This window comes from Camelus dromedarius, chromosome 12, assembly GCF_036321535.1.
Source record: "Camelus dromedarius isolate mCamDro1 chromosome 12, mCamDro1.pat, whole genome shotgun sequence".
Lineage (NCBI taxonomy): Eukaryota > Metazoa > Chordata > Mammalia > Artiodactyla > Camelidae > Camelus > Camelus dromedarius.
The window spans coordinates 5,132,038-5,144,437 of record NC_087447.1 but is presented as its reverse complement, the minus strand read 5'-3'; the positions used below and the strand labels follow the sequence as shown (position 1 = coordinate 5,144,437).

General features: G+C 58.8%; 2 protein-coding genes across 2 annotated transcripts; both read right to left on the bottom strand.

Annotated features, from left to right (window-relative positions):
- Positions 1–132: 132 nt before the first annotated feature.
- On the bottom strand, positions 133–5,561 carry CORO1B (coronin 1B). Its single transcript, XM_010998130.3, has 11 exons — positions 5,503–5,561; positions 4,500–4,699; positions 3,978–4,100; positions 3,744–3,873; positions 3,383–3,564; positions 3,182–3,301; positions 2,420–2,524; positions 2,193–2,338; positions 1,896–1,953; positions 790–1,068; positions 133–629 (listed from the first exon to the last, which is right to left on the bottom strand). Exons 2-11 carry the CDS (start codon positions 4,695–4,697, stop codon positions 504–506), a joined length of 1,467 nt encoding a protein of 488 aa, XP_010996432.1. The 5' UTR covers positions 4,698–4,699; positions 5,503–5,561; the 3' UTR covers positions 133–503.
- A 4,349-nt stretch (positions 5,562–9,910) lies between these two features.
- On the bottom strand, positions 9,911–11,350 carry GPR152 (G protein-coupled receptor 152). The gene has a single exon (XM_031447987.1). The coding sequence runs from the start codon at positions 11,348–11,350 to the stop codon at positions 9,911–9,913; it is 1,440 nt and encodes a 479-aa protein (XP_031303847.1).
- Between the last annotated feature and the right edge of the window lie 1,050 nt (positions 11,351–12,400).

Genomic DNA, 12,400 nt, shown 5'->3' with positions numbered 1-12,400 from the left:
TCGATGACTATGGGGGATGCTCACAGTCCCCAGATCTTTCTCTGATCTATGATCTCAAGAGGCCACTTATGTCCCCAGGTGTCCAGACTTCCTTTCCCAGCCCCACCCTTGCAGCAGAAGGGCAAACCTGGCTTTTAGAAAGAGAATTTTATTTGGAATGAAAATATAGAGCTGATCCCTCCAGCTTCCTCAGGGCAGGGAGCAGGGGGGCTAGGTGGGGACGGGGGAGATGGTTCCTCAGAATAGAAGCTCTCCTTGGTACAAAAATCCTCCACAGTAACAGTGACAAAAGCCAGGTGGTGGCTCCAGCCTGGGCCCACAGGATGGGTCAGGGTGCAGACTGGCCCCTGAACCTGCCCCAGAAACCCTCAGTAGGGGGCAAGGGGCAGCCAGTTGGAGTCAGTGTGACCTGCCAGCAGAGGCTGAGTGAGAAAGGGGGTGGAGGAGGAGGAGGAGGAGGAGGAGGAGGTGAGTGGGGAGTGGCATCCACAGAGTCCGTGGTCCTACGCGTCTCCATTCTCCATGCGGCCGAGCTGCTCCTCCAGGCGTCCGATACGCTCACCCTGCTCCTTGACCAGCGCTCTCAGTGCCCGCAGCTCCTGCATCACCTCCTCCAGCTTCCCTGCCTCCTGCAGGGGCATCAGCGGGGTCAGGGGTTGCAGAGCTGCAGCCCTCCCCAAATCTACTATCAGGCAGGAACTTGAGGCTCAGAGAAGGGCAGTGAATGGTTCAGGCATGCACAGCAGAACTGGGGCTTCCCAACATCACCCCTGACTAAGCGGCACATACCCCAGCTCCGGCGAGGCTTCTGCTGGGGGTGGCAATATTGGTGGAGGCAGCAGACACAGAGGCCCCCGGGTGGGTGGAGCCAGGGGCCGCTGCAGGCCGGCTATCTGATAACACGTTGCGCCGGCTGACCTTCAGGTCCCGCTGTTTGCTAGGCACGTAGGCTTCCCGCAGGGAGATGAGGATGGGGTTGGCGTCCCGCCCGCTCACCCACTCCTCTGCCTCCAGGGCCGCCTCAGGACCAGCTGTGTCAGGGTACAGATCATCCTGGAAGAGGTCCGACTGGGCGGCGGGGAGAGGTCCAGATCAGCTGGGGGCCCACCTGCAGGGTCCTCTTGTCTGGATCCTGAGTCGCCATCTCCTTCTCACTCTCCTGGCCTCCAGGCTTGCACCCTGTCAACTTATCTTCCAAAGGCCTGACCCCTAGGACATTTTTAAAGCTCAAATCTTCCCTTTCACTTCCCTTCTGGACACCATCAATAGTTCCCTCTGAAGACTCCCCCAACCTTTCCAAGCAGGGGTCAGCTACGTGGTTCTGTGGGATTCTGGGAGCCACGTCTGTGCTCTGTGGATTGGGAGTTCCTGAGGCAGGCCCTGTCAAACCCGTTCACAGCTCTGCTCCCGGACGTGCCTGGCATGCAAAATTGTGCACTCTGTAAACGCTCGCAGGAGAAAAATGAAGCCCGTCCAAGGCTCTTGGCTGGGGATCTGAGGCCAAGCCACATGTGGCCGAATCCTCAACTTGTGGGAGCCTCCCTGCAGCTAGAACCCTAGTTCTGCTCTCCATTCCCACCTCCGTGCCTTTGCCTGGCTTGCTATCCCTCACTGGAGGCCCTGCCCCAGCCCTGCTCTCAGTCCTGCCTTGCCTCCCACAGGGAGACCTCCTAGGCTGCCCAGCATCTGTCTCCTGCAGCTTGTCCAGGGCAAGGCCTCAGCTCACTGCGTGTCTCATCCCTGCTTGCCCCTGGCCGGGCATGCTGGAGTCCGTCTAGCCCCCTGGCTGCACCCACACTTGGCCATGTCCCATTCACAGGCCTCACCTTGGTCACCCATGTGTGGCCTGTCTGCTACAGAAGGGAGCGGATGGGCAGGGAACCAGGTGGCCTCACCTTTCTTGGCACAGTCATGACAATGGGCTCACACTTGCGCTCATGCAGTTTGTAGAACCTGGGAAAGGAGGGGAGGGAGGACCCATGGGTGAAACCTCCCCTCACCAGCTCTCCCAGCTGCCTCCACGCTTCACTTCTAGTCCTTATCCCAGCCCCTCCCACTGACCCTGGGGCCCCGTTCACGCTCCTGAGCAACCTCCTGTGACTTGACCTTTCACCTGGGATGCCCATGGTCCACTTCCTGCCCCAAAGGCAGACCCATCACGCTATGGCCGGCTGCCTCCGGGCCCTTCTTACCGGGCAATCTCGCACTTGCTGACCTCCAAGCCCCTCTTGGGCATGCTGCCCATGCCCCTCTGCGGCTCTTTGCTAGTGAACGTGTTCAGGAAGTGGATGTAGGGGGGCTCATCTGTGATCTCAAAGTACCGGATGCTAGAGTCACCCTGCAGGGTGGGAGGGGACAGGGGTCAACACCCGGGCCTGCCTCTCTCCTCCCTGCACCCCTCAGCCCTGCCCAGCCTCACCTTGCCACAGACGTAGACCACGTTGGTGTCAGGGTCATAGAAGGGCAACAGAGCCCCGTTGCTAGAGTCCAGCTCCTGCAGGGCCATAGGCTCCCCGAAGTTTTCCTAGCACACAGGGTGAGGGGAAGTCAAGCCAGGCCAGAACCTCCCTCCTCCTTCCCCATGAGGACTGACCCTAGCCAGCCTCACAAGCCGGCTGGCACTGCCCCTACCACACTCACCCTTTGCCCACACAGAGTGCCCCACCATCCCCTCCTGGCTCCCATGGTCCCACTTTCCCTGCCTACTCCAGGACTTCAGAATACTCCTAGGCCACCAAGCAAATGCTGAGGAAGTCCCCACCACATGGGAGCCAGGGGTGCCATGCAGCACCAGTCCCTGTCTCAGAGAGGCCCTTGGAGGTCACTATACAGAAGGATAAGGCTGTGGGGCAGGGCACTTCCGGGGAAGGGCTGGGAGGCTTCCTGGAAGAGGGGACCTCTGTACTGGATTTCAAAGGGCAGCCGGGCGGGAACAGACAAGCAAAGGAGGAAAGGGCAAGAACACTGTGGGCAGATGTGGAGGTGGCTGCAGGCGGTGGGGGAGGCCAGAGGGCGGGGGGCAAGGAGAGGAGAGGATGGCAGGGTTCAGGTTCTCGAGTGCCTTGGGTGCCAGGCTGAGAACCTGGGAACAACAGGCCTCTCCAGGGTGACCCCTCCCCTCCTTGCCCAGGGTGGAGCCCAAGTCTTGAGCCTGCCCCTCAGACTGGCCACAGCCACTCACTGGGTCCCAGAGCGCCAGCTGCCGCTCGCTCATGCGGCTGAAGCCTGTGGTGAACACCTTGCCATCAGCCAGGAAGATGGCCCGCATGGGCCGGGCCCCCTCATGAGCTTTCTCCTGCTCCTGCAAGGGAGATGGAGTGGTCAGCGTGGTGCCCCAATAGAACCCCTCACCCTGTCATCCCCACCCTCCAGGGCCACGTACTGCCACCAGGGTCCCCCGGCGGGGGTCAATGATGCGCACGCTCTTGTCCTTGCAGGCAGAGCAGAAGAGGCTGCCGTTGCGGTTCCAGCTGATGTTGTAGATGAGGTCGGGGTGCAGGCTGTCCAAGCGGTACAGCTCTTCAGCTGTGCCCACGTTCCAGATGAGCACCACGTTGTCGCAGCCTGCCGGGCGGGGGGCCATCAGCCCACCAGGCCCGCTCTGACCACCCTCCTGGGACCAGACCCTGCACTCCACCTCTGTGGGCCTCAGCCTTCCCGGGTGTCGGATGGGTCTGGGAGAGGGTGGGGGGTGTTCCGGAGCTGTGTGTGGCAAGGGGTGGGGTGGGAGCAGCGGTGCAGACCTGCGCTGAGCAGCACGTTGCGGGCCGTCGGGTGCCAGGTGATGATGCCTACACGCTTGGTGTGCCCCTCCAGCACCACCACCGGCTCCGTCAGCGGGGAGGACAGCCCATTCTCTGGGATCTGCCACACCTAGGGAGGGGTGGGGAGGTCAGCTACGGCCTCTGCTTGGCCCGGCTGCCAGGAGCCTTGAGCCACACTTGTGACCCCAGCCCAACCACAGCCCCACGCCTCACCATGACTGTGCAGTCCTCCGAGCCACTGGCAATGACTTCGTCATTGTGGGGACACCAATCAATGTCCAGGACAGGTCCTGTGTGTCCACACACTGTTGGGTAGGCCTTGTCAATGCGGCCCGTCTGTAGGCACGAGGTGGGCAGTTAAGGTGGATCTAAGATGACCAGGCTCCATCCTTCCCAGAGCTTTAGTCTCCCCTCCCCTCCATGGAGGTGAAATGATGCAATTGCCCTGGCCCACAGGTGGACCACTTATGACTCTCACTCTGCGTCTATCTGACCCACCTCTTCCTGACAGGTATCACCAGGTGAGCAGGAAATCTTTGTTGCCTCTGACCCTGATTCTGCAGCAATAAAAGACTGTCTCCATCTGAGTTAACACCTCCCAGGCAGTAAATCTGGATTACAACACTGGTCCAGCAGTGTGGGGATGGTCAAATTATGGGTTGTGAAGTGAGCAGAGAGGCCTGGCAGGTGAGACCAGGCTGCCTCCAGCCTTTCCCCAGTCCCAATGGGGCCCACCTTGCTTAGGGGGAGTACCAGGAAGGCGCCCCCACCGCTAGCTTCCACAATCACCGCCAGGAACTTGGGGTTGACGGTGCAGAAGGTGCTGTCCCAGGTGACACGGGACACTCGTATGTCCTCATAGCACTGGTCATTCTTGACAGGCTGCCCGAACACATGCCGGAATTTGCTCTGCCGAACTACTTTGCGGAACATGACTGCAGGATAGAGAAGCAGGGGTCAGCCTCCACCCATCCCAAGACCATCCCAAGAAGCCCCAACCCTCCCAAGCTGCATGAAGAGAGGTGGGGAGGATGCAATAGGGGGCATCGGCATTATAACCACCTGGCTGTCAGTTTCCCCAGTTACAGAAAAGGATCCCTGCACAGATCTGGCTGCCTCTCCCCAAGGGGTATCTGAAGGTGGAAATGCATTGACCTCAGGCCTACACTGCTGAGTCCTCAGGGGCTTTGCAGGACCCAACCTGGGGCCCCTCCCAGGTACTGGTATGTGTATGGAGGAGGTGTGAGGTGCTGAAGCCAGAGCAAGCTTAGCTCCTCTGTGGGTCCTAGTCAACTCCCAACAGTCTCCTTCCTGCGCAGAATTTGGAGGCCAGGTAATGGGGAGGACAGACAGAAATGGTCTCCGCTGTGGGACCGCGCTCAGCCCCAGTTCTGGGTCCCACGGAATGTGCAGTGCCTGCAGGAATACGCAGTGAGCCCCAGACCAGCCTAGGAGACCTGGCAGGGACTTAGTGGGGGTCAGGACGTCGCTCCCAGCCACAGAGCATCCCCGAGAGTCCTCAGAGCGGGGTCCAAGGTGAACCAGGAGCGCAACTTCCAGGGATTCTGGCCCAGGAGGGGAGAGGCTATGCGGCCAAGGGGAGCTGGGACTGAGGGTGGAGCGCAGCGGAGAAGGGCTCCTCGGACTCGCGACCCCCATCCTAGCTCCCCACGGCTCTGCCCCCGAAATCCCGCCCAACCTCCTACCCACGCCCCCAGCCCCGGACCGCTGCGCTTACCGGGGTCGCCGGGAGCTGCAGCACCAGCCTCGGGTGGCTCAGGATCCCAGTCTCTGGGAAGCAGGAAGCGGGAATCAGGAAGTGACAGAGGAGCGAGGGGGGGCGGGGGCGGGAGCGGGGAGGGGCTCACGGGGGCGGGGCCGAAATCACGCGCGGAGGGGCGGGGCGGGAGGCTGTGAGCTGGAGCCAGGAGGCTGGGGGCGCCGGCAGTGCGGGGAGTGCCGGGGCGCGGAGGTGGCGGGAGCGCCAGGGGAGCGGGGCGGGGCCTCGGCGAGCCCCGCCCCGCCGGCCTCCGGGACACTCTGGGGCAAAGGGGCAAAGGGGCAGGGGCAGGGGCAGGGATGGGGCCGGAGTGGTGGAGCCTGGCGGCAGACTTGGGCCCCTTCCCCATCCTGCTCCTTTTGTCGGAGTCCTCAGGAGTCGCCACAGTTGGGTGGAGACCGGCCCCCCCAAACCCCCACCTCAATGCATACTTCCGGGTCCCTTAGTCCACCTTGACTCCAAAATGTACTATCTACTAGGATAGTCGGTATATTCGCATGCCTTTTCTTAAGGTACGAAGATACATGCTCTTGGTACAATGTAAATAAAAACATCGGTATTTTAAGGGGTGAGTGGAAGACCCCAGCCATCTCATTCTTCGCGATGAGCATCCTTGGGTCCTGCCTGGCCTCCTTATTAGAAATAGTAATAGAGCCATGACTCCCAGATCCCTCACACCGTCCTTCCTTTCCTCAGCCATCTTCCACGGAGGCCTGGAGGTTTGTTCATAGATGGTTCCCTCCTGTTAGCCAGCTCCTGAGATAGGAGCCCAGCTGGCCTCCCAGATCGACAACCTCCCCATCCCACCCTGGGAGACTTAGGTGTCCCTATAGGTCACACAGGCAGGATCTGCCCCTTCCATCTGGTATTCGATCCCCATCTGCTGGACTCCAAAGTCCTTGCTTTTTCCATAAACCCTAAGACAGGCCAATCTTTTCAGCCCAGGACAGGAATGTGGGTGGCTTGGAAGAGGGAATGCAGCCACAAAGCTTCCCTCTCCATTGTGTCCCCAAGGCAACTGCCAGTCTAAAGCCCACACCAGATCCCCTACTCTGGGCCCTCCCTTTGCTCTTCATCACCACATCCACGGTTGTTGCCCACCCGCCCCCTCCACCTCTTACCTTCCTCCATCCTCTCCCTGCATGTGGCACAGTGACACTGACCAGCCTATCCCTGAAACACACCACCTTCCTTCCCACCCCAGGGCCTTGGCACATCCTTTTCCCTCCATCTAGAAACTCTTCCCCCAGATCTTGAAAAGTCTCCATCCCTCACTTCCTCCAGGCCTCTGCTCAAATGTCCCCTCTTCTGAGGGCCCTGCCTGACCACCCGCCTCACCAATCACTCTCCGGCCCTTACTCATCCCCCCTGTATTGTTCTTAATCACTACTTGATATTATATTGTATAATTATTTGTATATTTGCTTTTTGTCTGCCTTGCTCCACTAGGATGTCAGCAAATTGAGGGCCGCACTTTGCCTTTTCCCCCCCTGTATCCCCAGTTCCTAGAGTAAGACCAAGCCCACAGGATGTGTTCGATGAGTGTACATTGAATGAATGAATGAACAGCAGCCCTGAATGTGGAATTGAAAAATGTTCATATTCACAATTCTCATAGTCAATGTCTGGTCCCTACAAAGGAGAGAGAAGTGTGTCTCCCACCTATAGAAGAATGAATATTCCAGAAGCAACAGGAGCCCAGGCGCCTGGAGTGTGTTAGGGGTGAGGTAGAGGAGCTGGGGAATTTGGGGGTAAGTCCTCCCTTCATCCTCTCTGGCCTTGGGTGTGCATGTTTCATCCAACACAAAACTCTCCTTTGTGGGCCAGCTGGAGAACTCCTTTTTATCTCACAAAACCCTTCATGGCCCTACTCTTTCTCCTAAATAACAAGTATCCATTATGAGCAGCGTTCCCTGCTGGGGCCTTGGAGGTAGGGCTGGACCACTCTCCAAAGGTGGGGTCTGGAGTATGGACCAGAGCTGAAGGCGGGTGTCTGGCACTGAGGTTTTAGTCCCTGATCTGCCTGCCCCATGAAAGGGCTTTGAGACCCCCACCTGGGAGAAGGAAGAGGGGCACTCTGCAAAGGGGTCGTAAGTCCAGACCCTGCCCTCAGGAAGTGTGTACTCTAATGGAAAGTGGAGAACAGGCTGTGTGGTGGTGGGGACCATGCCTGGTGGACAGAGTGCTGCCACATGGGCTCTGGTGGGTCAGTGCTGGTCCCAGGCCTGAGTGAGGCCTGGGGGTGTCCACTGGCACAATTGAATTAATGGCTAACAATTATGAAGCACTTACTCTGTGCCAGGCAAGAATCCAAGCACTTCATAGGAATTAATACTCCTAGAAAATGGAATTATTATTATGGTCCCCATTTTACAGATCAGGAAACTGAGTCCCATAGAAGCCAAGAGCCTGGCTGAACGTCACACAGCTGGTGAGTGGTGGAGAGCCAGGATTCAAACCACCTCTGAGCTACACTAGGAGCTGTGCCCTAACCCCACCCATGTGTCTCCAAAATGGAAGGCTGGCTGGAAAGGTACCTAACAAGTGCTCAATAAATATCTGCTGAATTAGTGAATTCAACAAATTTGTGCCTGTCCAGAAATCTCTATTCCACCAGCCTCAGTGCCGACAATTCTAGGAAATGCTATAACTGGGCTAGTATTCTCACCACCATCACCACCACCACCCAGTGCGCTTCCATCCCTGGGTTTGGTTAATGATCACAACAGCCAAACTTGCAAGGGGAACATTATCACCTCATTTTACAGAGGAGAAAACTGAGAGGCCTCGGAACCAGAGGACAGATCTGACTGCGCCATTTCAGGCTGCCTGTACAGGCTGCTGCCTTTAAAAAATGCAAGTACCCCTGGGAAGGGTAGCATGTAAAATGTTATTGTCACTTACAGTTACTGGTAAGGGCATTTCTCAGCTTCTAAAGGTCACAGTCCTGAGCTAAAGGGAAGGGTTTGGGGGGGGGCATTGAAGAGGAAGAGGTTCATGATTTTGAAGCCCTGGGGGTTGAAAGAAAGCTGGGTGGGGAGAGTGCCAGAAGAGAGTGGTGGGTGTGAAAAGGAAGTGGGGTAGGGCTTGAAAATAGACCTTCAGTACTTCCTACTTTTTCTAGCAGTGTCTGCAGCTTGAGAGGGAAGAGGTTGGCTATGTTCCAGAGACACTGCGTGACCTCCAAGGGGCCTGGGCTATCTCTGGAGCCACTGGTCCCCAGAGTTCTCTGCTTCGACATCCGCCCATCTCTGCATCTGGGCTGAGTGTATAGAAGGGGCTTGGTGGTGACAGAATCAGGGCACTCTGGACCTCCAGCCTCCACCACAGTGAGGGGACAGGTGAACACTAGTTGAATCCTTAAATGTAGCAGACCTGGAAGTCCCCTGAGCTGCCCAAGGCACAGAGGTGGCCCCATACTCCCTCAGGCCACCAGGGTGTCTGCAGCCCAGAGCTGGTCACGGGCACAGCTAATCTCCCCTGAAGCACACAGGATCCCAAGTGCCTCCTCCCATCAATCCCGAGCCCCAGCAGGGACATCCCTGGCTGTCAGTGAAGGAAGAGCCTCTGTTCACTGAGCCCCTATTGTGAGCCAGTTGCTGGCAGGCACCTCACACACTTTCTCATTTAATCCTCACAATGGCAGATGAAACAGGAGCTCAGAGGGCGAATCTGTTTGTCCAGAGTCACCCAGAGCCTGACTGGAATCCAGGCTTGCTAGCTCTCACCTCTACTCCCATCACCTTGCTGAGTGAGGGAAGTCCTGTCCCAGCATCACTGCCTCTTGAAGGCAGGGGGCTGGTGGAGAGGGCTTGGCCATGTCAGGCCAGCCTGTGGACTCCTAAGACCCCGGACTCCTGATAGCTCCTGAGTGCCTCCCTTCTCTACAGGGACTCCCTCCTTCGGCTCCTGGTGCCCAGGTTAGAGGATGGAACAGGAAGGAGGGGAGGCAGGGAAGGATAAGGGGAGGTCAGATCAAGCTGGGGGAGTCAGCCTGCTTGTCTTTCTACTCCAGGACCAAAGCTAAGGGGGAAACTGTCAGTGGGGTTTGGGGGACATTGGAGGGCAGAGCCCAGCAAGGCACCATCGGCTGTGATAGCTCAGGGGGCGCTCGGGCCCCTGTGTGTGGGCCAAGCATGGAGGAGCTTGCTGGGACCTGGGCGGGGCTGCGAGGGTGGCAACAAACTGTCCGGGACTTTTGGCTGCTTCATGATCACTTCCCCCGAGTCCACTTGCCAGGCCCAAGGGCCTTGGTGGGGTGCTCCACGAGGACCTCCTTCACAGCAGCCCTCCTCTCTGACTGGCTGGTTCCTCTGTCTCCCTTGGTTCTTCTGCTGCCCTGACGGGCCTGGGCTTTCCTGGACCCTCACGTAGGGCCTGTACCCGGGGCCTCCTCTTGGGGGACGCTGCTGGGGCTTTCTCCCTCTGAGGCGGCAGGTGTGGCTGGGTTCACAGGGACCTCTGGGGTGGAATCCGTGGATGGGGCAGAGGAGGCTTCATCGCAGGGGCTGGGGACTGGGCTGGCAGTGGGCCCAGGGGTCTGGGCCTCGGGGCTTGCCTGTGGCTGGGCCACAGGATCCAGCTGGGGCTGGGCCTCATGGTTCTCCCGTGGCTGGGCCCCGGGGTTCAGCTGAGGCTGGACCACAGACTCTGACTGTGGCTGAGTCATAGGGTTTGCCTGTGGCTGAGCCATGGAATCCAACCGTGGCTGGGCCACGGGGTTCTCCTGTGGCGGGGGCGTGGGGTTCACCTGTGGCTGAGCCTCAGCCGTGAGCCCTGGCAGAGTCTGATCACCAGAGTCCACGTGGGTCTGTGGCTCAGCTGGCGTGAAGCTGCCTGGCCGCTCCTCACAGACAGCTGCCGCGAAGGAGGAGAGCAGCTCGCGCAGCAGGGCCCGAAGGTCGGCGCTGGCCAGGAGGCAGAGGAAGGGGCTCAGGCAGCTGTTGAGCAGGATCAGGTAGTCAGAGTAGACCAGAGCCTCCCAGAGCAGGTAGCCGGGGTAGATGTCCCACAGGAAGGCCAGGTACAGCAGCTGTGCCAGCTGGTAGGGCAGCCGCAGGACCACATAGGCTGACAAAATGGTCTTGGCCACACGGGCAAAGCCTCGGCAGGCCATGGACCTAGGCTGGTGGCGGTGGCAGGTCCTGCAGGCAGCGGCCTGGGTAAGCACGTGGCAGACGAGCAACAGGAGAAAAGGCAGGAAGCCCCCCAGGATCTCCAGCATCCGCAGCGGCAGCTCCTCGCTGTCCCAGAAATCCAGGCAGATGACCAGGTCGTACCACCAGACGGCGGCCTCAGGGAAGACAAGCCAGGGCACGCTGAAGAGGGTGGCCAGCACCCAGACCCCAGCACAGATCCAGAGGGGCAGGCGGGCTGGGCGATGACCAGGGTACCAGCGTGGGCACAGCGCCAGGAGGCAGCAGTCCAGGCTAAGGGCTGCCAGTAGGAAGAGGCCGGAGGAGTAGGACACACCCCACAGGAAGTAGTAGAGGCGGCAGGCAGCCGTCCCCAGAGGCCAGTGCCCTCCATGCTGGATCTCCAGGATCTGGAAGGCTGCTGCCGCCAGGAACAAAAAGTCAGACAAGGCTAAGCTGAGCAGGAGCAGGGCGAGCCGCGTGCCTGCTCCCTGCTGGGCCTGAGAGCCAGCCAGCCATGCCATAAGCCCATTGGCTGGCAGCCCCAGGAGCAGCAGGGCCACCAGGAAGACCGTGTCCCAGCCACCCTGGGGGTAGTAGTCCTCATCTTCAAGGTCTGTACGGGGCCCGTGACCCACGGCACCCAGGTTAGCTTCCATTGCAGTGTCCATCTGAGGTCCCCAGTGTACCACCGGACATGGAGTGGGCACCTGGTGAATCAATGAAAGCATGAATGACTGATGAGAGAGAGGATGCTGTGCCTCTCCATGCAAGTCACTATTTCTCTCTGGTCCATCATCATCACCTTTGGTGTGATTATGTTTTGCCAGAGTCTTTAAATAGATTGCTTCACCTAGTCCTCATAAAATCCACTCTACAAGTAAGGAGAGGAAGGTTCAGAGGATCAGTGACTTACCCAAGGTCAGAGGTAGGGATGTGGGCACCAGAACTCAGACTAACCATTCTGCTACAGGGCATCCCATTGTGTCCAAATAGACTAAACCAGAGGTTTTAAATATATTTCAATAAAATATTATAGTGGGATTCTTTTATGAACTAAAAGGGTGTACTCAGATTAAAGGAGGGAGAGCACCCTTAGGGCTCCAGGGAACAGAGTTTAAAAGCCCCTTGGTCAGAGCATCGCAGGTTCCTTTTTGCCTGGCATCCGGGACTCAAGAGTGTAAGAGTCAAAGTGGGGAGGGCTCAGGGTCCCGTGGGCCGGTAAAATCCAAGGGTGGGTAAGGGAGTCTAGGGCAGAGGATGGCTCTCATTTGTTCCATGGGGCTACTAAACAGAAAAGGGGGCAAGAGGCTCAGCAGTGTGACCAGGATAAGGGTGACTGGGTCCTGAGAGGCCTGCTGCCCCCACCCTACCTTCCCTAGCTGGGGGTGGGAGTTTCCCTCTGAAGGTAGGGAAACCAGATGCCCCAGAAAGGCTCCATATTGCCTGTAGCCCATGGCTCCGGCCACCTGACCTTTAGCCTAATGGTCTCCCCACCCCTAGTGCTCTTACTCAGGCAGTCCCCAACTCTGCCGGCTCCAACCCCTACTGGATCAGAGCCCTGGGCTCCCTGGGCCCTGACTGGTGAGGTCTGGCTTACCTGTGAAGTGCAGGCTGCTGGCTGGAAGGAGCAGGGTGTGCCTGCCTGCCTGCCTGGAGGTCTAGCTGTCCACACGGCCCCACGCCGGGGCCTGCTGCATGGCGCCCGGCGGCACGAAGGC